This window comes from Catharus ustulatus, chromosome 16, assembly GCF_009819885.2.
Source record: "Catharus ustulatus isolate bCatUst1 chromosome 16, bCatUst1.pri.v2, whole genome shotgun sequence".
In the NCBI taxonomy this organism is placed as follows: Eukaryota; Metazoa; Chordata; class Aves; order Passeriformes; family Turdidae; genus Catharus; species Catharus ustulatus.
In genome coordinates, this window is record NC_046236.1 from 15079412 (window position 1) to 15104896 (window position 25485).

Below are 25485 nucleotides of genomic sequence, written 5' to 3' on the forward strand. Positions count from 1 at the left end.
CACAATACTCTGTGAGACAAACCCAAAATCCTGAGAATGCTTGGAAAACAGAGGAAGATGCTGCTTGTCCTGGCCTGGCAGTGCAGTTCTGTGTATTGGAATTACATAAATTGAGATATTTCAGCTGGAGAATCACCTGTGCTGTCCCTGCAGGGTCAGGATCCAGGCTCTGCTCCTGCCTCGTGTCCCTGCTGGCAGCCACCACCGTGAAGGTTCTGCTGCTCTGAGCCATCCCAGCCCCTGCACTGCCCTCCCTCCACCCCAGACCAGGGCAGGGAGGGGAATTCCTCCGCGTGTGATGCCAGCACAGGATTTGGTTCTTTCCGAGGCTGGGCAGGGATGGAGGGGAGATTTTTGGAGCCCAGAAGCGCCCTACTCGTGATTTACTCCCTGTAGTACCAGCAGCAGTGATGCTGAGTGCTCTGCCAAACTCTTCCAGGGATTCCTTTCCCTCCCATCTGGGAAAACTCAGGGATTTGAGTCACACATCCTCAAAAATCCTATTTCACTTTTCTTCACTTTTTGATCAAGGTTTGTCCAAACCACACACACAGACTCACAGGATGATTAGCTGGAGATAATTTATCTTGATTACTGTTCAGTGCTGTGCAATAAAACATCAATCAGCTGGTTTTTCCTAACCCAAAGTGTTCTTTGAGGTTTTTAATGCTTTGTGGGGAAGCTTTTCCAGCATAAATCCAAAATCTGCAGTGAAGGACAGACCTGCTCTCTACAAAGCTCAGACAATGAAGATTTATGAGATATAAAATACATAAATCCCTTTTCCCTGCCAGACTCCTCCTGGAGGAAAGGGGGGTGCCAGGAGCTGGATACAGGTTTCACTGAGGGTTTTTTTTCTGACAGATATTTCCAGTGAGTGGGGAAAAAAAAATGGAAAACCTTGTGCAAAGTTCCTTTACACTGGATTTCTCCCAGTTCTCAGCTCCTGAATGTTGAGCAGCCAAACCCAAGGAACAGGAATGGGCAGATCCTGGGGTTCTGAGCAATGAATTTGGGGAATTCTTGTATACAGAAAGGTGAGGGCAGCCTCAAGGAAGAGCAGACACTCATCAGTTTGCTTCTGGCATTTTTTACTCACTTCCAGGATTTATTTACAAGCAGCTGGAAAACTTCACTCCCACCCTGAGGTCTTGGCAGTGTCACGAGGTCAGGCTCTGAGAAATGTCATTTTTAACCCACAGAACTCATCCTTAAACCCAGCAGTAAGATGGGGTTTAGCAGTGGTTTGGGGCTGAGCTGGGCTTGGGCTGTCCCAAAGGCAAAGATCCTGCTCCAGAGAGACTGGAATCTTCTTTTCACACACAACTGCGGATTTTTTCTTTTTTTCCCAAGTGATTTGAAAGCCAAAAGTACCCAAAAGTGATTCCTGGGCTGATCCCAGCTGCCTGGAGCTCTGGGCACTCCTCAAGCCAGGACTCAGAGCAGGTCCCAGCCTGGTCCCCCTTGGTTCTGGTGGCTCAAGACAAGCTGGACAGCATGAGGACACTGAGCAGCAGGGCAGGCAGGAGGTGCAGGGCCATGGCCACGGTCCCCACAGGGGCTGAGGATGGTGCTGGAGGACACAGAGGGGATTGGAACAAAGAAATCAGTGAGTGAACCTCGCTGGAGCTCAGGTTACGTTACAGCACTTTGAGAGACACATTGGAAAGCAAAAATCTTGAGGATTTGGATGTTTTCTCCATGGGGAAAATCCCTCTGTGCCCCTCCAGGGATTCTCCATCCATGGGTTGGAATGCAGGATGTGACCAGGGCTGTGTATTCTGTTAAACCAGCTGGGGCAGGGATCTTTATCTCTGTCAGAGATATCTCCTGTTAATGGGCCAGCTGTTAAAAACCAGGTGGGGCAGTGACCCTTATCTGCCAGGACCCATCCTCCCTCCAGGAGATCTCTCCTGTTCATGGCCATGGATCCCAGGGCATGGCTGATAAAATTCCATCATCCCACTGGGAGATGCTCCACCCAGGGGAGGAGCCAAACATTTCCTACCCAGATAAAATCTGAGATTTGGAACATCAGAGCAGCCTTTCCCACTGGATCCCAGAGGAAAACCAGACCCTTCCACATCATCCCTGGAGCTTGGGAGGAAACTGCACCTTGTACAGGAGCACTGCTCCAGCTGAGCCACATCTGTCACTGCAGGAGGATGCAGCCACCATGGGATGGGACTGCTGCCAACACCCTGAGTGACTGGTGGGTGTCAGCTTGGATTCTGACTCTGGCAGAACTGTTTTGTTTGGGTTTTTTTAAATTTTATTTTTAATTTTCCTAGTAAAGAACTGCTATTCCTCTTCCTACATCTTTGCCTGAGAGCCCCTTAATTTCAAAATTATAATAATTTGGAGAAAGACAGTTTACATTTTCCATTTCCAGAGAGGCTCCTGCCTTTCTTAGCAGACACCTGTCCTCCAAACCAAGACAAGAAACACCAAGCTGAGTTTGGGGGGTTCAACTGGAGGATCCTCAAGCTTCCTTCACCCCAAACCACTCAGATTTTACCCCTAAACCCAAATCCTCGAGGAGGAAGTGCTCACCCAGCAGGGATGTTCAGCAGGGATGCTCCCAGTGGGATTCCAGGACTGCCCTGCACTCTTTAAAGACCTTTAACCCTTTCTGCAACCCCAAAATAAACCATTCAAACCCAACCATCAGGAGCCCAGAACTACCTGGGAATTTGGGGGTGACGAGGTTGATGTAGCCCTCCTGTGTGCCCCCTGTGAGCCCAATTTCGAGTTTGTCCAGCTCTGATTGCTTCTGCAGCCGGATCCAGTCCTGCACTGGAGCCCTGAATTGCCACTGGGCCAGCTCAGGGAGGTTCAGCCCCAGCAGCCCCTGGACCTCACGGGGTGTCAGGAGCTGGGGATAAAAAAATAAAATCACAGAAAAATTAAAAAAGCTTTGATTGTCTTCAACCTGCTGGATTTTGCCATATTCTGGGTGTGTCACTGGGATTCTGTGCACAGCACAGGAAAAAAATCCCAGATTTTTGTTGGGTTTGATGGAATCGCTCCTGGTTTTCATCAGTGGATAACACAACCAAAGCCAAGCACAACAAAACACAACAAAACACAACAAAACACAGCAAAATACAACAAAACATAACAAAACACAAGAAAACACAAGAAAACACAAGAAAACACAGCAAAACACAGCAAAACAAAACACAACATAACAAAACCCAACAAAACCCAACAAAAAACAACAAAACACAACAAAACACAACTAAACACAACTAAACACAGCAAAACCCAAGAAAACACAGCAAAACACAACTAAACAAAATACAACAAAACACTACAAAACACAGCAAAACACAACAAAACACAACACAGGAAACACAGCAAAACACAACAAAACAAAACTAAACACAACAAAACACAACAAAACACAAAACACAACAAAACACACACCCCAACTAAACACAACAAAACACAAAAAGCCACAAAAAAACCCACAAAAAAACCACAACAAAACACAACAAAACACAAAACACAATAAAACATAATAAAACATAGCAAAACACACCAAAATCCAAGGAATTCCAGAATTCCAAGGTGCAGCTCACCATCAGAGCGTCTCTCCTCAAAGTCACAAACGTGCTCACGTTCATGTTCACGTTGTCCCTGCTGAGAGCCTTGAGATCTGCACCAGGAGCCCCCTCTGGCACCAAAACAAGGAGAATGTCAGAGGGTGGGAGTGCCCAAAGGAGCTGAGCTGGGTCTCTGCACAAAATGAGGATTTCTCCAAAATCCATTGGGCTGGGGCTGATAACACAGCGTGGGTGCTCCTCCTTTTTTTTATTGGGAGTTATTTTGTTGGGCATTAAAAATCTGGGGTGATGTTGAAATTTGAAAGAAAGGTGAGAAGAATTTGGAAAAATTCTTGGCTTAAAAGGGAAAAAAATTCAATTTTGTGACATGGAAAAGGGCTGTGAGATAAATCCTGAGTTTGATTTTCCCTGTGATGGTTTGGGAACAGATTTGGGCACAGGATCCTTCAATAATGTTTGATGCTATTTGATGTTGGAAAGACAAATTTTTAACGACTTGACTTTGAAAATTCCCACATCTTAGATGGATTGTGATACTCATTTTGTGTGTGGCTGAGAGCTCTCTTTCCCCACAGCATTCTGGTTTTTACATACCCAGGTAAGGTAAAATCAGCTCATAGTAAGCAGGTGAATGCTGCTGGTCAGAAAAAGCTTTTTTGGCTTTTGGGTACAAGATGTTCTTCGTCTCCTGTGAGCAGGCTGAAGGATTCAGTGACACCAGCCTGCAGAAAAAGAAAGATTTAGGGTGAAAAAAGTTTTTATTTGTTCAATTTTCCCACATTCTGAGCATTTTTCTGGGATTCTCTGCACAGCTCAGGTAATTCCCAACTCCAGAGAGGCTGAGAGGAGAATTTGTCCTTCAAGTGATGATGGCTCTGATGGTGCCCAATCAATTTTTCTGTTTGCCAGGCAGTAATTAATTAATTCATTTCATTTAGGAGTCTTTCAGAGGAATTCAAGCTGGAAATGCTTAAAAACCACGAGGATGTGGCACCTGGGGACGTGGTTTGGTGATGATCTCAGAGACCTTTCCAACCTTAACAACTCCCTAATTCTATGAAATTTAATTTAATTAACTCTCCTGCAGATAAAGAGAGTTGGATTGGAAATCCAGGTTTAAAACCCCAGAACAGAGCAGGCTCTATGGAGATTCCTAAATTCCCTTTCCCTGAGAGCAGAAAAAAGGAAAAAGATGGGAAAGGGTTTTTGGAAGAAGCAAATTGGGATTTTGGAGCTTTCTGTGCTGTCAGGCACTGACCCCCAAGGAAACACTGAGGCCTTGGAGATGGTTTCAAAATTAAGAGATAGAATTAAGATCATGGGTGGGATCTAATTTAGAATTTAAGGTTTTGGAATACAGCAATATATAGAGAACAAAATGGAGGTTTGGGGTGGAGTTTCTTTTTTCTTCACCTTCTTCTCTGTGGGTTTGGGTGGTATTTTGTAATTGGGTACAAAATTCTGCATAGCAGGCTACAGGTGATTGGTTATTGGGCTAAAAATAAAAATAATTTAGGTGTTAGTGCTTAATTGGACCATTTAAAAAACCTTGGGGAGAGAGAGACCCATTTCCATTTTTATCTAGAAGCGCTGCACAACTCCCTGCACCACAGACAAAAAATAACAAACATCCGAGTCCCAACAACAAATTCCATTTCCATCCAATCCTGACTCTGGCAAAGATAAAGAAGATTTAAAAAGTGATTTAAATGTGTGCCTCACCTGAGGCTTTGGGGGTCGATGGTTTGCAGGTCGGTGGCGTTGAGCTGGCACAAGAACCTGGTGCCCAGGGCGTTCAGGGCCGTGGCATTCAGGGCATTGCCCAGCTCCAGGTAACGTTTAATTGCTGCTAAGGCCTGCAAACACAATTAATTAGGAATTTAATTGCATCACAAGGCGTGGTTTCATCCCCAAAATTGCAAAAAAAAAAAATAAAATGGAGCCAGGTTAAAGCTGTTTGTGTCGCTATGAGTTTTGTGTTAGAGATAGAAATGAGATATTTGGGGTTTTTGTGGAGAATAGTTGATTTTTTTATTGGACACAGTTCATTTTTATGTGGTATTAGAAGGTATTGTGTTTGAATTTAATTGGTTAGTAATCTATGAAACTTAGTTCATTGGTTGGTAAGGGTTATTGACATGTTTAATTAACTTTTTTTGAAGATCTATTTATTTTTTAACGGATTTTGATGGGACAGACTTCTTGTTTTTATAGGTGTGAACGGTTTTTTACAAGAATTTAATTGGCTAGTAATCTAGTGAAACAGTTCACTGGTTGGTAAGGGTCATTTACATGTTTAACTTTTTTTAAAGATATATTTATACTTTTTAATGGATTTTGATGGGACAGACTTCTTGTTTTTGTAGTTGTGAACGATTTTTTACAAGAATTTAATTGGTTAGTAATTTAGTGAAACAATTCATTATTTGGTAAGGGTCATTTACATGTTTAATTCACTTTTTTTGAAGATCTATTTATTTTTTATAGATTTTTATGGGATAGGCTTCTTGTTTTTATGGGTGTGAACGGTTTTTTGCAAGAATTTAATTAGCTAGTAATCTAATGAAACAATTCATTGGTTGGTAAGGGTTATTTACATGTTTAACTTTTTTTAAAGATATATTTATACTTTTAAATGGATTTTTATGGGATAGACTTCTTGTTTTTATAGGTGTGAACGATTTTTTACAATCATGTAACTGGTTAGTAATCTAGTGAAACAATTCACTGGTTGGTAAGGGTTATTTACATGTTTAATTCACTTTTTTTGAAAATATATTTATTTTTTAATGGATTCTTATGGGATAGTCTTCTCATTTTTATAGGTGTGAATGACTTTTTACAATAATTTAATTGGCTAGTAATCTAGTGAAACAGTTCACTGGTTGGTAAGGGTTATTTACATGTTTAATTAACTTTTTTTGAAGATACATTTATACTTTTTAACGGATTTTTATGGGACACACTTCTCATTTTTATGGGTGTGAATGGTTTTTTACAAGAATAGATTGTTGCACTGATTTTTATTCTTATGGAGTTTTTATATGGCAATTTAACAGATTGGCTTAGTCAGAACTGCAAGGTCTGATTTTATGAGGTCTTTCTTTTCTAAAGTTTTAGTGAGATTGAGCCACCCAAAATTACAGCACCAAAAATGCTTCAGCCACCTGAGGACCCGCTCAGAAAATCCCAAACCCACCCCAAAACCAAAGCCAAGGCCCCACCTGGGCGTTGGAGAGTTTTTCATTGCTCAGGAAGGCGGCCAAGGCGTCGGCTGAGTTCAGCCTCCAGCTGGAAATGTTCTCTGGGGTGACCAGGTCAAGGAGATCCCCCAGGTTGGGCAGCAGAATTTCGGGATAACCCTCGGGGTACGTCTGGGGAGACATCGTGGTTATAGGGACAGAGGGGACAGAGGGGATGGGGAGAGGGAAGGGGGAATTTGGAGCTGGGGAAGGAAGATTTCAGAGCTGGGCAAAGGAGGAAATGAGGATTTTAGAGCTGACATTTCTGGAGATCCTGAATTCCCCAGGACAAGGTCCTGGGAAATGAGTGGAAATTTGAGTCAGATCCTTGGAGATTCTAAATTCACCAGCACAAGATTTTGAAAAATTCTATCAGTGGAAATTTCACATTTTTGGATATCCTAAATTCCCCAGCACAAAGCCCTGAGCAATCCCACGAATGAAAATTTGACATTTTTGGAGATCCTAAATCTATTTACCAGCAGAAGGCCCTGAGTGATTCTATCAGTGGAAATTTCACATATTTGGATATCCTGAATTTCCCAGCACAATGCCCTGAGTGATCCCATCAGTGGAAATTTGAGTCAGATCCTTGGAGATTCTGAATTCCCCAGCACAAGATCCTGAGCAATCCCACGAGTGGAAATTTGACATTTTTGGAGATCCTAAATCTATTTACCAGCAGAAGACCCTGGACAATCCCATCCTAAATTCCCCAGGACAAGGCCCTGAGTGATCCCATCAGTGGAAATTTCACATTTTTGGAGATTCTGAATTCCCCAGCACAATGCCCTGAGTGACCCCACGAGTGGAAATTGGACATCCTTGGAGATCCTAAATCTATTGACCAGCAGAAGACCCTGAGTGATTCCATCAGTGGAAATTTGACAATTTTGGATATCCTGAATTCCCCAGCACAAGACTCTGGACAATCCCATCAATGGAAAATTGACATTTTTGGATATACTGAATTCCCCAGGACAAGGCCCTGAGTGATCTCATCAATGAAATTTGACATTTTTGGAGATCCTAAATCTATTTACCAGCACAAGACCCTGAACAATCCCATCCTAAATTCCCCAGGACAAGGCCCTGAGTGATTCCATTAGTGGAAATTTGACATTTTTGGATATCCTGAATTCCCCAGCACAATGCCCTGAGCAATCCCACGAGTGGAAATTGGACATCCTTGGAGATCCTAAATCTATTTACCAGCAGAAGGCCCTGAGTGATTCTATCAGTGGAAATTTGACATTTTTGGATATCCTGAATTCCCCAGCACAAGACCCTGGACAATTCCATCAGTGGAAATTTCACATTTTTGGAGATTCTGAATTCCACAGCACAAGATCCTGAGCAATCCCACGAGTGGAAATTTGACATTTTTGGAGATCCTAAATCTATTTACTAGCAGAAGGCCCTGAGTGATTCCATCAGTGGAAATTTGACATTTTTGGATATCCTGAATTCCCCAGCACAAGGTCTTGAAAAATTCCATCAGTGGAAATTTCAGATATTTGGATATTCTTAATTCCCCAGCACAATGCCCTGAGTGATTCCATCAGTGGAAATTTAACATTTTTGGAGATCCCGAATTCCCCAGCACAACCCCCTGAGCAATCTCACAAGTGGAATTTGGCCAACTGGGGCTGGAATTACCTGGTCCAGGTAGTCCTTGAGCACTTGCAGCTGGGGGATGCTGAAGGGGTAGCTGAAGATCTTGGAGAAGTGGCTCTCCAGGGAGGCGTTGCGCAGGCAGGCGCGCAGCTCCTCGGGGGTGTAGAACGTGGGCATCAGGTCATCGTCCAGAACTTTCTCTGTGATCTCCTTATCCGCTGGGCAGCCTGCTGCAGCCACGGCAAACTCAGGGTTAAATCCATCCCTCGCTCTGGGCTCAGAGTCCTGGGGTTGTTTTGGGTTTGGTTGGAAAATCCCCAGCGTTGAGCTCACCCCAAACCTTCCTGGGAACCCAAACCGAGCCCTGGGAGCCCAAACTGAGCCCTGGGAGCCCAAACTCAGCCCTGGGAGCCCAAACTGAGCCCTGGGAGCCCAAACTGAGCCCTGGGAGCCCAAACTGAGCCCTGGGAGCCCAAACTGAGCCCTGGGAGCCCAAACCGAGCCCTGGGAGCCCAAACTGAGCCCTGGGAGCCAAAACTGAGCCCTGGGAGCTCAAACCAAGCCCTGGGAGCTCAAACCAAGCCCTGGGAGCCCAGACCGAGCCCTGGGAGCCCAAACTGAGCCCTGAGAGCCCAAACTGAGCCCTGGGAGCCCAAACTGAGCCCTGGGAGCCCAGACCGAGCCCTGGGAGCCCAAACTGAGCCCTGGGAGCCCAAACCGAGCCCTGGGAGCCCAAACCGAGCCCTGGGAGCCAAAACTGAGCCCTGGGAGCTCAAACTGAGCCCTGGGAACCCAAACTGAGCCCTGGGAACCCAAACTGAGCCCTGGGAGCCCAAACTGAGCCCTGGGAACCCAAACTGAGCCCTGGGAGCTGCAGGCTGGGCTGGAATTCCCAGTGGGAATGCAGGAGCCAGAACCAGGGGGGCAGGACTCCAGATGGCTCTTTAAATTCTGTGTGTTGTGTCCAGATCATACAGCAATTTATTTATTATTTAAATGCTGTGTGTTGTGTCCAGACCAGACAGCAATTTATTTATTATTTAAATTCTGTTTGTTGTATCCAGATCATACAGCAATTTATTTAATATTTAAATGCTGTTTGTTGTGTCCAGATTATACAGCAATTTATTTATTATTTTAAATGCTGTTTGTTATATCCAGAGGATACAGCAATTTATTATTTAAATTCTGTTGGTTGTATCCAGATCATGCAGCAATTTATGTGTTGTGGGTGACGAGCCCAGCCCAGCTGTGGATTTGTCTGAAGTCACTCTAGTTCTGGTTCCAGTGCATTCTTTACTTTTTTTTTAATACCTGACAACCAATCAATATTTTACTATTACCCACACTAACATTATAATATTCATGTTACAATTTTCCAATCACTAAAAGTCAGTGTGTTACAGTTCAAGCTAAAAGTTGTTTTTCAATTTTCTTGAAGTATAAAATTCTGAGCCCTTTTTTCTACTTGCCACATCAGCATTCTTGTTTGTCTGTGAAAATATTTTTGCTTGGTAAAAACATCTTTTGTTTGAGTTGGATTTATCCTTTGTTCTGAGCCATAAAAACTCTTCCAACTCATTTTATTTTTGGCTTTTTAATTATCCAGTACAACTGGTTCAGCAATTCTCTTCTATCTCAACACTTGTTATTATTTCTATTTCTATTTCTATTTCTATTATTTCTATTTCTATTTCTATTTTTTCTATTATTTCTATTTCTATTTTTTCTATTATTTCTATTTCTATTTTTTCTATTATTTCTATTTCTATTTTTTCTATTATTTCTTTTCTATTATTTCTATTATTTCTAGTTCTATTATTTCTAGTTCTACTTCTAGTTCTATTATTTCCTTCTTCAGATTCTACACTCCAAGATCTTTCTGTTAAACATCTGTGAGACCTTCCTGTCACACCCTGTCCATCCCAGCAGGGAATTTCTCTGGATCAGGACAGATCCCCACCATTCTCCCGTTTGTGCCTGCGGGGCAGCAGCTCCCTGATGATGGTGCCCAGCTCCTCCCTGGACACAGGGGAATCCCTGGAAAAGTTCCTCAGCCAGGTGGTTAAAGCTTTCTGCAAGGGAAAAAAAAAATCAAGGAAAAAAAAGATCAAAAAGGGAACAGGATCATCAGGGATATTTGGGAATTCTGGATGTGCCTCTCCAGCAGAGCCCCTGCTCCTCACACAGATGTTGGACCAAAAGAAATTCCTTAAATGTTTGAATTCTCCCTTTTTCCCAGCCCATCCGTGCCTGGAGCTCCTCACAAAGCACTGGCAGAGTTTTTCCTGCTGTCCCCACAAGGACAGGATGGGTCTGGCAGTGACCTGGATTTGCTGTTCCAGCCTGTCACCTCTCATGTCTTAAATTCCAGCTTTCATATTTTCCAAATTCTGCATTGGTGTGTGACTCTGAACTCCATACAAAGTGTTACAAGTTCTCCTCACAGCTCAGTCACACAAAACAAAAATTGCAAACATTGAGGAGAGAATCTGGGAGGGTGGGACTGCAGAACCTGGAGCTGGAATTGGACAATGAACCCAGGATGGAAATGGACCCAAACTGATAAAAGTGTGAAACTTGTGACTCAGAGCCCATCTTGGGCCCTGACCAGGCTGTTATACTGCCCAAAGCCTTTTAAATAAATTTAATAAATTTAGACTTTGAAGGTCTGTCCATAAATCCCTGCTTTATTCCTTTAGCTCTGTCCCAGGTCAGCCTCTCACATCTCCCCAAACCCTCACTTCTCACAAACCACCACCCCTGTGGCTCCAGGCTGTTTTCCAGAGTAGGAACTGCTGGGATCAGGCTGGATCCACAACCCCCAGAGGTTCCAGCCCCATTCCCAAAGTTCCCAGCCCTGAGGGAAGAGCTCATGTCTTGGGTTGCAATATAGGATGTGGCTGAAAGAATCTATTTATCATCTGTTGAGACTGGGAGGGGCAGTGATGCTGATCTCTGTGGGATATCTCCTGTTAATGGGACAGCTGTTAAAAACCAGGCAGGGCAGTGTTCTTTATCTACATGGGATATCTCCTGTTAATGGCCATATTTTATAAACCAGGCAGGGCATTGTTCTTTATCTTTTCACAGCCCACCCTTCCTCCAGCCAGTCATTTTCTGCTCATGGCCATTGAGTCCCACTGTGGGACTGATAAAATTACTGCATCCCATTGGGAGTTGCTCCAGCCAGGGGGAAGAGCCCAACATTTCTTACCAAGATAAAAACAGAGGGTTTGGGACACTAAGGGAGCCCCTTTCTCCACTGGACTCCAGAGGAAAACCGGATTTCTCCACATCACCACTGGAGCTCCGGAGGGAAACTGCACCTTGTACAGGAGCACTGCTCCAGCTGAGCCACATCTGTCACTGCAGGAGGATGCAGCCACCATGGGATGGGACTGCTGCCAACACCCTGCCTGACGGGTGTCAGGCTGTACTCTGACTGTGTCAGGGTTTGGGGTTTGTTCTTTGTAGTGCTGTATTTCTATTTTAATTTCCCTAGAAAAAAACTGTCATTCCTATTCCCATATCTTTGCCTGAGAGCCCCTTTATTTCAAAATTATAATAATTTGGAGGGAGGGGATTTAAATTCTCCATTTTAAAGAGAGGTTCCTGCCTTTCTCAGCAGACACCTGTCCCCCAAAGCAGGACAGCTCACCTTGGGGATGTGCTGCAGGATGCTGTGATCCAGCACAGGGATCAGCCCACTGAGCTCGCTCAGGGTGAAGGCTGACCACGCTGCAGGAGGCCTGAAGAGAAATATAAATAAAATCTCATTAAAAAAGGCCTTATAAAACATAATTTCAACCTTACTAACCCACTAATTCCCGTAAGAATTATAAAAGTAAAAATCAATTTACAGAGCAAATCTGTTCTTGCAAGAAAAGTTTGTGCCTACAAAGTTAAGTTTATCCCTTAAAAATCCATAAAGAAAAAATAGAAACTGTCTAGAAAGAAAAAAGTTAAATAAACATATACACTAACCATTATATAATAACATGATATAACATATATACTAAACATATATACAACAATCAACTGAGTCTCAATAATTTATTAACCCAATAAATTCAGCCACAATACCTTCTAATATCACTTAAAAATGAGCTGCATAAAATAAAAATTCAGTTATTCTACACAAAAAAGCAAGAGTCTGATTAATTTCTATCTCTAACACAAAGCTACAACAAGAATGAGGAAAAATCAGCTCTCAAGGAAGAACAAAACTGAAAAAAAAAATCTTTAAATCCCCCATGATTACATCCTTGTAACATGTGACATTAAGAAAACAAAGATTTTAAACCCTGAAACTCCTCCATCACTTCCTGATGCACAAAATTCCATTGGAGCAGAACAGGAGAAGCTGTCAGGGAATGAATCAGAGCACCTGGCTGGGAAAAATAGAATTTCTATTGTTCACTGTGGCCCAATTCAGTGCCAACATCTCAGGGAAACTGATACAGGAAGGAAAATATTTTGCTTCCCCCTGATAGAATTGGGGATTTACCAAACATCTCTGACTGGACAGGTAGAGGCAGAATATTTCCTGGAAATGTTGAACTCACCTGTGATCACCAGGCCAGGCAGAGAAATTTGATGAATGAAAAACAGAGCAGAGGAAAAGCTTTTATAAGGAGCAAGAGACCCAGAAGTGAGCACTTATTTTTCAGGAGAATTTCAGGTCTTTCAGCTGAAATAATTTCAATTTACAACATAAAATGTAATGTTTACTCAATGCAAAGCTCAAAAGTGATAATTTTTTTGGGAGTTTTTGATCAAGCTGCTTGGTTGGAGCTCACTCAGGGTTTAGGAGGAGCAGGAGTTTGATGGAGGGAGCAGCCCAGGAACAAACCCCGTACCCAAAGGTGGTGTTGCCACTGCTCAGGATGTCCCTGATGGCCTCTCCTTGCTCGGGCAGGAAGGATCCACAGCGGCTCAGAGCCCTCAGCAGGCTGCCCCCAGAGCTCCTGATGTGCTGCCCCCCCAGCTCACACACCAGCCAGCCCAGAACCTCGGCGTCCTCCTCCTTAATCTGTGTGCCAGGAACTTTCTGGAACAAAGGGAGAGGCAGTAACTGGGATGGAGCAGCTCTGGATGCCAAAAACCCTGCAGCATCCCAAAAACCCTGAAGCATCCCAAAAAACCCTCCAGGATCCTCCAGCTCTGCAGCATCCCAAAACCCCTGCAGCATCCCAATCCCTTCAGGACCCCAAACTCCTGCAGGACCCCAAAACCCCTCCAGGACCCCAATCCCTTCAGGACCCCAAAAACCCTCCAGAATCCCAAATCCTCCAGCATCCCAAAAACCCTGCAGGACCCCAAAACCCTCCAGCATCTCAAAAACCATGCAGGATCCCAAAAATCCTGCAGGATTCCCAAAACCCTCCAGCACCCCCAAACCCTTCCAGCGTCCCAAAACCCTGCAGGACCCCAATCCCTTCAGGACCCCAAAAACCCTCCAGAATCCCAAACCCTCCAGCCTCCCAAAACCCCTGCAGGATCCCAAGCCCTCCAGCACCCCAAAAACCCTGCAGCATCCCAAAAACCCTGCAGGATTCCCAAAAGCCCTCCAGTATCCCAAAGCCTGCAGGACCCCAAACCCTGCAGGACCCCAAACCCTCCAGCATCCCCAAACCCTCTGGGATCCCAAATCCTTCAGGATCCCAACCCCTCCAGGACCCCAAAAACCCTCCAGAATTCCAACTCTCCAGCATCCCAAGCCCTGCAGGATCTCAACCCCTGAGGATTCTCAGTCCCTCCAGGACCCAACCCCTCCCAGGATCCCAAACCCTTCAGGATCCCAATCCCTCCAGGACCCCAAAAACCCTCAAGAATCCCAAACCCTGCAGGACCCCAATCCCTCCAGAATCCCAAACCCTCAAGAATCCCAAACCCTGCAGGACCCAAATCCCTCCAGGGCCCCAAAAATCCTCCAGAATCCCAAACCTTCCAGCATCCCCAAACCCTCCAGTATCCCAAAACCCTGCAGGACCCTAATCCCTCCAGGACCCAATCCCACAGGTTCCCAGTCCCTGCAGGACCCCAGTCCCTGCAGGACCCCAACCCCAGTGGTTCCCAGTCCCCGCAGGACCCCACCCCACAGTTCCCAGTCCCTGCAGGACCCCACCCCACAGTTCCCAGTCCCCCCAGGACCCCACCCCACAGTTCCCAGTTTCCCCAGTACCAGACACTGCAGTGCCTCCAGCAGCAGCCTGTGCCTGCGCGGGGCCGCTCTGGGCAGCAGCTCCGGCTCTGCCTTCCCCAGCCGGGTGAAGAACTGCCTGCAGCTCCCTGGGTACTGCGAGGGGCTGCGAGGGAGAGCCGGGAATTCTCAGGGAATTCTCAGGGAATTGTCAGGGAATTTTCAGGGAATTTTCAGGGAATTTTCAGGGGCTGAGGCCAAGCTCAGCACAGCCCATGTGGGGTAAAACATCTCCCACACCTGCACTTAGCTCTGAGGAGCTGCTCTCCCTCACTTTGCTTCTGTGCCAGTAAAATGCTTAGAAATCCCCTAAATTTATTTTCTTCTATCCCATGAAAATTTTTAGAAATCCCTTAAATTTATTTTCTTCTATCCCATTAAATTGGCTAGAAGTCCCTAATATTATTCTCTTCTATCCCACTGAATTGGTTAGAAACCCCCTAAATTTATTTTCTTCTATACCACTGAATTGTTTAGAAATCCCTTACATCTACTTTCTTCTATCCCATTAAAATGCTTAGAAATCAGTTAAATTTATTTTCTTCTATCCCATTAAATTGTTTAGAAATCCCTTACATTTACTTTCTTCTATCCCATTAAAATGCTTAGAAATCACTTAAATTTATTTTCTTCTATCCCATTAAAATTATTTAGAAATCCCTTAAATTTATTTTCTTCTATCCCATTAAATTGGTTAGCAATCCCTTAAACTTAAAATTTAAATTCAAAATTTCCTTCAGCCTTCTGCAATCCCATTTTTTATTCCCCAAAAAGAGACCTAAACAATTCTGAAACAGAAATGAACCTGGTTATAAATGAATTTTCATTTTTCCCAGTTAATCCCATGGAAACCCCAGCAGAATCACCTCAGGAACAGCAGCAGCTCCTGGGGATAATCATCCCAATCCTGGGGGATCCCGTGCAGTGTCACCATCCTCAGCAGGCAGCTCAGCTTTGGGATTGCACCAGAGAGAGAAAACACCACCAAACACAAGGAAAAGATAAAAAATGTCAAGGTTTTTGGGAAAAAAAATTAAAAAATAAAGAGGGAAAAAATATCGAAATCAGAGGGTTTGGGTTTTTCCTCTCTTCAGGGGAATTCTGAGATCTGGGAGGGACACTCAGGATATTTGTGTCCAAAACTTCCCCCTGTGCCTGGGTCACCCTCTGGGGCTGATTCAGAACTTATAATGGCATATTTAATATAATGACTTATTTAATTTAATGACTTATTTAATATAATGGCATATTTAATACAATCACTTATTTAATTTAATGACTTATTTAATATAATGGCATATTTAATATAATCACTTATTTAATTCAATCACTTATTTAATATAATGACTTATTTAATATAAGTTAAGTGTTCAGGTAACTGAGAGATGGAGAAAAAAAATTTAAAGAGCAGAAAGAAGAGCATGGGAAAGGATCCAGCACTTATCATAACCTGTTTAAAGTAAACGAAGTATTGAGGTAAATCTGTAATATATCTAAAGAGCAGAAATGTATCTGTGATTATTTAAAATCTTTGTTAAGGAGAAATGACTTTAAAGTTCTACATAAAAAGTTAAGAGAGCTTCGAAAAGAATTTCCCAAATTTTCTGCTTTCAGTGAAACTTTCTGAGATCAAATTGATCTCAAACTTTTTAATAATGCTTGCTTTTAATAAACCTCACCCTAAACCCATCCTAACCCCCTGACATCCATTCCCTGGACTCCAAGGGTTCCTCTGGCTGAAAACCCCATCTGGTATTTTCAGGACAGCCCCAAACCCCGGCAGTGTGGGGTGTTACCTGCTCCTGGCCCAGCCTGACGTTCTTTTTCCTCATCTCCTTGGCCAGCTCCTGGAACCTCTCAGCTCCCACAGCGCTGGCAGCTGCACAGGTGAAACCCTGCAGGACAGACTGGGACAGCCTGGGAATTCCCAGCAGGAAAAACCTTCAGGAAGGGGCACTCAGAGCAGCACACTGCTTTTCCCAGATAGAAATCTCAGTTTTCATCATTTGCATCTCAGATATTTCAAAAAATGCATCAGCCCTCTAAATTCATCCCTGAGTTGTCCTTTGGAAGGCTTGGAAATGAATTCCCTGTTTGGAAATGCATCCCTGCTTGGAAATGGATTTCCTGACTGGAAATTAATTCCTTGATTGGAAATGGATTCCCTGATTGGAAATGCACTCCTGGTTGGAAATGGATTCCCTGCTTGGAAATGGATTTTCTGCTTGGAAATTAATTCCCTGATTGGAAATTAATTCCCTGCTTGGAAATGGATTTCCTGACTGGAAATGGATTTCCTGATTGGAAATGGATTCCTGCTTGGAAATTAATTCCCTGACTGGAAATGGATTTCCTGATTGGAAATGCATTCCCTGCTTGGAAATGCATTCCTGCTTGGAAATTTATTCCCTGCTTGGAAATGGATTCCCTGATTGGAAATGGATTCCTGCTTGGAAATTAATTCCCTGACTGGAAATGGATTTCCTGATTGGAAATGCATTCCCTGCTTGGAAATGCATTCCTGCTTGGAAATTTATTCCCTGCTTGGAAATGGATTCCCTGATTGGAAATGGATTCCTGCTTGGAAATTAATTCCCTGATTGGAAATGCATTCCCTGCTTCAAAATTTCTTCCCTGCTTGGAAATGCAGCCCTTGATTGGAAATGGATTCCCTGTTGGAAATGAACTCCTGTTTGAAAATTAATTCCCTGCTTGGAAATGGATTTCCTGTTTGGAAATTAATTCCTTGATTAGAAATGGATTCCCTGATTAGAAATGGATTTCCTGATTGGAAATTTATTCCCTGATTAGAAATGGATTTCCTGATTGGAAATGGATTCCCTGACTGGAAATTAATTCCCTGATTGGAAATGCATTCCCAGCTTGGAAATGCCTTCCAGAGGAAATCTGGAGCAAGATTCCAGGTGCAGCCTGAGCCAGCAGCAGCATTTCAGACAGAAAATGTGATCTCTGGGTTTATTCCACAGCTGAGCCCTGCTGAATTCTCACTGTTCCAATCCTGTGTTTGGGTTCACACCCCATTTCCCAGCTGCTCCTGGATGGAAATGTGGGGATTGCCAGGAAAACTGTGGGAATTGCCAGGAAAACAAACAGCAAATGGGAGGAGAGGAAGAAAACTTTACCTGCTGAAGTCAGGCTCTGCCTTCACCACATCAGCAAAGAACATTGCAGCCTGGAAAGCAAGGGCAGAGATTTCCAGGGAAAACTGCTCCATGTCCAGGGGGTTTGGGAATTCATGGCCCCACAGAGGGCAGGGAGGAGCCCACCCCCCTCACCTGCTCTCTGCTCCACGGTTTGCTGTTGAGATCCTGCAGGTTTGGCTTCTCTTCCCCAAAAACAAGCAGGGCTTTGGGGATGTGGCTGGCCAGAGCGCTGGGGATGAGTCTGACCAGCTCAGAGGGGCGGCCAACCCTGGAGGAAACCTTGGAAAAACCCAACAGAACAAACCATGGACACCTCTCCCATTTTAATCCAAACCGTGGCAAAATCAGAGAATTGTTTAGGTTGGAAGAGACCCCCAGGATCAAGCCCAACCTTGGATTAATTCTGCTCCATTAATATTCTTTCCCTGGGAACAACAACTTGGGAAATTTCTGGGGCCACCCCATGAAACAAATCCCTCCTGCCCTTGTCCCCAAGAGGCTGAGCATGGACACAGCCCAGGGACAGGATTTCACCCTGCCTGGGATAAATCCAGCAGGGAATTCTGACTGAGATAAATCCAGCTGGCTGGGGTAAATCCAGCAGGGAATGCTGGCTGGGGTAAATTCAGCTGGCTGGGATAACTCCAGCAGGGAATGCTGGCTGGGATAAATCCAGCAGGGAATGCTGGCTGGGGTAAATTCAGCTGGCTGGATAAATCCAGCAGGGAATGCTGGTTGGGATAAATCCAGCAGGGAATGCTGGCTGGGATAAATCCAGCAGGGAATGCTGGCTGGGGTAAATCCAGCAGGGAATTGTGGCTGGGATAACTCCAGCTGGCTGGGATAAATCCTGCAGGGAATGCTGGCTGGGGTAAATCCAGCAGGGAATTGTGGCTGGGGTAAATCCAGCAGGGAATTCTGGCTGGGGTAAATCCTGCAGGGAATTCTGGCTGGGGTAAATCCAGCAGGGAATGCTGGCTGGGATAAATCCAACTGGCTGGGATAAATCCAGCAGGGAATTCTGGCTGGGATAAATCCAGCAGGGAATGCTGGCTGGGGTAAATCCAGCAGGGAATTCTGGCTGGGATAAATCCAGCAGGGAATTCTGGCTGGGATAAATCCAGCAGGGAATGCTGGCTGGGTGTGCAGCTGTGGCACAGCTGGCCCAGTTCTCCCATTCCTGCTCCTTTGAGGAGGTAAAACAAAATTCACCTTTTCCACCAGGATGGTTTTCAGAGCAGGGGGCAGAGGGTCAATGTGCTGGGCAAAGGCTGGCAGCTGGATGGCCTCCAGGACAGCCTCAGGGGCCACCCTGCGCAGTGTGCTGCAGTTCAGGCCAGCCACCAAAGTGCCCAGCTCTGCCAGGCTCTGCCCATCCACGAGCTGCAAGGAAATTAAAAAAAACCAAGTTGGAAAAAGCTTTGAGATCCCCATCTCAGAGCTGTGAGTGTCACCTCCAGGAATTCCTGGGGCAGCTCCAGAGTTGGGCACCCCAAAACCCTTCTCAGATTAAATCACTGGGACACCTGAAAGGATGGGCATCCCCAAAACCCTTCCCAGATTAAATTCTTGGGACATCTGAAAGGATGGGCACCCCAAACCCTTCCCAGATTAAATTCTTGGGACACCTGAAAGGATGGGCACCCCAAACCCTTCCCAGATTAAATTCTTGGGACACCTGAAAGGATGGGCACCCCAAAACCCTTCCCAGATTAAATCACTGGGACACCTGAAAGGATGGGCACCCCAAAATCCTTCCCAGATTAAATTCCTGGGACACCTGAAAGGATGGGCACCCCAAAATCCTTCCCAGATGAAATTCTTGAGTCACCTCCAGGGATGGGCACCCCAAACCTCAAATGCCTGGAACCTTTCCCAGAGGAAATCCCTGGGACACCTCCAGGGATGGGTACCCAAAACCTCCCTGGGCACTTCCAATCCCCAAAACCCTTCCCAGAGGAAATCCCTGGGACAGGTCCAGGGATGGGCACCCCAACCCCTCCCAGATGAAATCCCTGGGATACCTCCAGGGATGGGCACCCCAACCCCTCCCAGAGGAGCTCCCTGGCTGTCTGGAGCTCTGTACCTGGTAGCCAGAGCTCAGCAGTTTGTTGACAATGGCTCTGGACTGCTCAGGGCTCCAGCCACGGACGCTGGCCAGGGCAGGCAGAGCGGCTGCCAGGCTCTCCTCAGGGATGCTGCTCTGGATTTGGGACACTGAGAGCCCCAGGGCAGCCTGGCCCAAAGCTGCCAGCTCTGCTGGGGACAAATCCTCCACATTCCTCAGCAGGGAGGACGCCACAGTGCTGGGGACAACGGGGACAGTGCTGGGGACAACAGGGACAGGGCTGGGGACAACGGGGACAGTGCTGGGACAGCAGGAACAGGGCTGGGACAGGGCTGGGGATAACAGGGACAGGGCTGGGGACAACAGGGACAGGGCTGGGACAGGGCTGGGAGAGCTGGGACAGGGCTGGGAGGGCTGGGGACAATGGGGACAGTGCTGGGAGAGCTGGGACAGCACGAGGATGACAGGGACAGTGCTGGGACAGCAGGGACAGGGCTGGGAAAGGGGCAGCAGCTGGGGCAGGGTGGGCTGGGAATGGGGAAACTGGGCTGGGAACTGGGACAGGATGGGCTGGGAACTGGGACAGAACTGGATGAGGAACAACTGCGTGGGGACAGGACTGGGACAGAACTGGGGGGCACTGGGACAGGACTGGGAAGCACTGGGACAGGACTGGGAGGCACTGGGACAGGATTGGGAGGCACTGGGACAGGACTGGGGGGCACTGGGACAGGACTGGGGACACTGGGGCAGGACTGGGGGGCACTGGGACAGGACTGGGGACACTGGGACAGGACTGGGAGGCACTGGGACAGGACTGGAGGGCACTGGGGCAGAACTGGGGCAGGACTGGGAGGCACTGGGACAGAATTGGAGGGCACTGGGACAGGACTGGGGGCACTGGGGGGCACTGGGACAGGACTGGGACAGAACTGGGGGCACTGGGACAGGACAGGGAGCACTGGGACAGGACTGGGACAGGACAGGGGGCACTGGGACAGGACTGGGGACACAGATCCAGCTGTGACCTGGCCCCCCTCAGCTGCACACCCAGTTTGGAGCACATCTGGACAAACACCCCAAAGGCACCTGAGCACCCCTGAGCAACTTTTGGCCCTGCCTGTCCCCAGGGGAGGGTCCAGGCCAGCAGGGCACAGCCCAGGGGACAGGGGTGGCAGCAGGGACAGGGCAGGGCTGCCCTGCTCTGCCTCAGGCACAGATCAGGGGAGGGCAGGTCTGGGCTGGGCGGTTTGAGCCCCTCTCAGAGCCAAGAAAAGCTCAGCACAGTGCCAGGGCTCTTGGCTGCCTCCCCAGGACCTGGCCCTGCCTTTCTTTGTCCTGCACAGACACAGAACCCCAGCAGGGCACTTTCCCTTCTCTGTTTGAACAAGTGCAACCAGAGCCCTCCCTGCCCACACCCCGGGGGTTTTCCAGGGAAAAAAGGGACAAAATCTGGGTTCAGAGGGATCCTGTTACCCCAAGAAACCAGAATTCCTCCCCCAAAAATGCTGGGGGTCACTGGGGGTGGCTCACCTACCTCTGCACTGAGGCACACACAGCAGAGTCTGACCCCAAAACGAAATAAAAAAAGGGACAAAGATCAGGAATTGTGAGGGGAATTGGCAGGCAGAGCCCTGTCTGGGCTTTGCTGGTATTTGGAAAGGAACTCACCATTGGCAGGGGAGCTGGAGCACTGCAGAAGTGGGGAGAGAAAGGAGAGGTGTGAAAATCAGTTCTGGTTTATTTGGGATCCCTCAGACACTCAGGTGGGAGCTGAACACCCCAAACCCCAAACCCAGAGCTGCAGGACCCGTCACTGGCTCTGTACCAGCTCATCCCATCCCTCAGGCACCAGCAGGGAATGTTCTGGGGATCTGAGCCTGCCTTCAGTGAGATTCCAGAGAAAAAGGGGCTGGAACTGGCTGAGCTTTGAGCTCCCTCCAACCCACACCACCCTGGAAGGTTTTAAACACACAAATTTCATTTTTTATTAAAAAAAAAAAGGGGAAAAAAAGGAGCCTTACCAGCTGTGTCCCAGCAGCAGCTCCCTGCCACCCTGCAAGACAAGGTGCAAGGCTGCAGGGCAAGCCCAGCCCAGAGCTCCATCCCTGCCTCAGCTCCCTGCAGCTTTCAGGGCTCGTTTGGGGATTTTAGGGCTCATTTTGGTGTTTTAAGGGCTCATTTGGGGCTTTCAGAGCTCATTTGGGGCTTTTCAGAGATTATTTTGGGGCTTTCAGGGCTCGTTTTGGGGCTTTCAGGGTTCATTTGGGGTTTTCAGGGCTCGTTTTGGGGCTTTCAGGGCTCGTTTGGGGCTTTCAGAGCCCATTTGGGGCTTTTCAGAGCTTATTTTGGGGCTTTCAGGGCTCGTTTTGGTGTTTTAAGGGCTCACTTGGGGCTTTTCAGGGCTCATTTTGGGGCTTTCAGGGCTCATTTTGGAGATTTCAGGGCTCATTTTGGTTTTTTAAGGGCTCATTTGAGGCTTTCAGAGTTCATTTGGGGCTTTCAGGGCTCATTTGGGGCTTTCAGGGCTCGTTTGGGGCTTTCAGGGCTCGTTTGGGCCGTGTCCCCGAGGGTCACAATGCCACCCCAGCTCAGCCTGGCTGTGCCCAGGTCATGTCCTGGTTCTGTCCCCAGGAAGGGACAGCAGGGAAGGGCAGGAGCCACCCTGGGGCTGCTCCTCTCTGGGATTTCCCTGCTCCACAGGCACTCATCACCACACTTATCCTCCCATGTGATTTTTAGCTGCTCATTCCTTCCACTGTCCCCATGTGGGAGCTGGAGCCTGAGCTGGGATGAATTTTCCTTAAATTTTCCTTATTTCTCTTGTAAAGTCTCACATTGATCCAAACCCCTGTGCTGGGGTGGGAACCCCTGAGCCCAGCCCTGCCCCAGAGCCTGGCAGGGATTTCTGGGAGGAAAAAAAATCAAATTGCTCCTTCCTGCACACCCATCCATCCCTGATTTCCCAATTTCCAGAGGGATCCTGCTGGCAGATCCCTGCAGATCCCAGGTAAAGGGAGGGAGAAAGAAAAAAGGGAAAGGTGGAGACCCCAAAAATCCCAAAAATCTGATTTAGGAAGGGAGTTCTAAAGCAGCTTGGGTGAGAACTTCATTACACAACACCTTTCTTCATTTTTAATAATTTAATTAATAGAGAACAGTCACTAATTAACAGGGTGCAGGAGAGGGGTTTTGAGGGATGGAGGAGCAGGAGGAGGAGGAGGAATGGATTCAAACTGCCACAGGGTATTGGGATATTGGGGAGGAATTATTCCCTGTGAGGTGAGGAGGCCCAGAATGGATTTCCCAGAGGATTCCCCATCCCTGGAAGTGTCCCAGGCCAGGCTGGAGCACCCTGGGACAGTGGAAAATGTCCCTGCCCAGGGCAGAAATGAGATTTAAGATCCCTTTAAGATCCTAAATCATTCTGGGATTTATTACTCAATGAATAAAGAGTGAATCAGATCAATGATTATTCCTTAATTAATTATTAATTATTTCCCAGAGACACCAGCACAGTCCAGCAAGGGGAACAGGGAGCAGACAGGAGGAGAATCAACCCAGTTTTGTCACCAAAACTGAAATATTTCCCTGCCAGACCCAACAAAAACAGGACAAGGAGAGCCTGGGGATTCAGAGCAGCCCCCAAAGTGACACCCAGTGGTGGCAGCTCAGTTTGGAAATCCCTCCTGGGACAGACCCAGAGCCCTGCACAGCACTCACCCAGCAGGAGGAGGAATCCCAGCCCTGGCAGCAGAGCAGGCATTTCTGGAAAGGCACAGGAACCACCTCAGGTCAGCCAGGAAAAACCAGATGGGGATAAATTAACGCCAGCCCCAAACCCAGAGGGGGGGGTTAAAAGTTGTGTGAGAATCTGGACACGGTGACACCTTTCACAAACCACAAAATGGACCCAAAAGCACAGAAAAAAAAACCCCAAAAACAACCCCCCAAAAAATAAAAAACAACAAAAAACCACCCAAAAATAACCCAAAAAACCCAAAAAACAAAACAAAACAACCAAAAAAAAAAACCCAGAGGGGGGAAGTTAAAAGTTATGTGAGAATCTGGACATGCCAACACCTTTCACAAACTCCAAAATGGACCCAAAAGCACAGGGAAAAAACAAAAAAAAACCTCCCCAAAAAATAAAAAACAACAAAAAACCACACAAAAATAACCCCCAAAAAAACCCCAAAAAACAAAAAAAAACCTCCAAAGAATAACAAAAAAAACCAAAAAACCCCTGGAGTTCCAGAAAAGCAGGAGGAAAATTCGGATTGAATGATTTGCTGTCCCCCCGCTGGGGCGGCTCTGGCGGCAGAGGGACAGGAGGGGACCCGTGGCACTCACCTGTGGCTCGGGTGTGCTGGGCAGGCTCGGGGCATCGCGGGCTCCTTTTCAGCGCTCAGCCGGGGCGTGGCGCTGCCTCCTGCATCCCTGCCTCCTGCAGCCCCGGCTCCTGCATCCCTGCCTCCTGCAGCCCCGGCTCCTGCATCCCCGGCTCCTGCATCCCTGCCTCCTGCATCCCTGCCTCCTGCAGCCCCGGCTCCTGCATCCCTGCCTCCTGCATCCCTGCCTCCTGCATCCCTGCCTCCTGCATCCCCGGCTCCTGCATCCCTGCCTCCTGCATCCCTGCCTCCTGCAGCCCCGGCTCCTGCAGCCCTGCCTCCTGCAGCCCCGGCTCCTGCATCCCTGCCTCCTGCATCCCTGCTTCCTGCAGCCCCGGCTCCTGCAGCCCTGCCTCCTGCAGCCCCGGCTCCTGCAGCCCCGGCTCCCGCAGCCGCATCCCCGGGATGGATCCGGAGCCCCGGGCACAGCCGCGGCTCTCGGGAACACAAAGGGGCTGCACACAAATATCCCAGCTCTTGGGCAATGCCTGGCACTGCCGAGCTCTGTCCCCTCCCTCCCTCAATTTGTGCTCCCGGTGTCAGGAAAATGGATCCACAAACACCGGAGGTTTATGTACAAAAAAGGGATTATTTTATTTTGTTTGAATAAAGGGAGCGTTCCCCTGGGTCTCTCCAGTTTTTGGAGGACTCATCCTCCTTTTTATCCGGATTTCCCTGCCACGTTTCCCTCTCTCCCCACTGGCTGAGAGGCACAGACTGGTGATACCAGAAGAAGAAAAAGAAGAAATAGAAGAAGATAAGCAAGAAGAAACCTGCAGCTGTTTCTTCTTGTTTGTCTTCTTCTTCTTCTACTTCTTCTTTTTCTTCTTCTTCTTCTTCTTCTTCTACTTCTTCTACTTCTTCTTCTACTTCTTCTTTTTCTTCTTTTTCTTCTTCTTTTTCTTCTTCTCCTTCTTCTTCTACTCCTTCTTGTCCTTCTTCTCCTTCATCATCATCTTCATCTTCATCATCTTCATCCTCATCCTCATCCTCATCTTCATCTTCATCATCATCTTCTTCTTCTTCTTCTTTTTTGTCATCTTCTTCATCATCTTCTTCTTCTCCTTCTTCTCCTCCTCCTCCTCTACTTCTTGGTACAACTAAAAAGAAAATTCCCAAAACCCTCTCAGTACAACCAAAAAGAAACTTTCATCACCGTGTCCTTTATTAACTACCTTGCATTCCATACCTTTACTATAATTTATCTACTAATTATTTACCCAAAGCAT

General features: G+C 46.9%; 1 protein-coding gene across 1 annotated transcript; it reads right to left on the bottom strand.

Annotated features, from left to right (window-relative positions):
* Positions 1-224: 224 nt before the first annotated feature.
* On the bottom strand, positions 225-24352 carry LOC117003822 (mesothelin-like). Its single transcript, XM_033074136.1, has 22 exons — positions 24219-24352; positions 23589-23654; positions 21890-21921; positions 21537-21558; positions 21403-21430; positions 19884-20103; positions 19010-19180; positions 17930-18076; positions 17777-17826; positions 16430-16550; positions 15500-15585; positions 14616-14739; positions 13291-13481; positions 12090-12180; positions 10392-10503; positions 8471-8655; positions 6794-6943; positions 5292-5425; positions 4164-4291; positions 3585-3679; positions 2686-2875; positions 225-1573 (listed from the first exon to the last, which is right to left on the bottom strand). The coding sequence occupies exons 2-22, from the start codon at positions 23629-23631 to the stop codon at positions 1479-1481; spliced, it is 2415 nt and encodes an 804-aa protein (XP_032930027.1). The 5' UTR covers positions 23632-23654; positions 24219-24352; the 3' UTR covers positions 225-1478.
* Positions 24353-25485: the final 1133 nt, after the last annotated feature.

What these genes read in the sequence shown, in the direction of transcription:
- LOC117003822 (XM_033074136.1), bottom strand. Translation starts at nt 23,631, where the DNA reads ATGCCTGCTCTGCTGCCAGGGCTGGGATTCCTCCTCCTGCTGG. An exon ending in TGCTGAGCTCTGGCTACCAG is followed by an intron (nt 19,181 to 19,883) that starts GTACAGAGCTCC and finishes ATTTCCTTGCAG; the next exon opens with CTCGTGGATGGGCAGAGCCT. An exon ending in GCAGAGCCTGACTTCAGCAG is followed by an intron (nt 16,551 to 17,776) that starts GTAAAGTTTTCT and finishes GGGAATTCCCAG; the next exon opens with GCTGTCCCAGTCTGTCCTGC.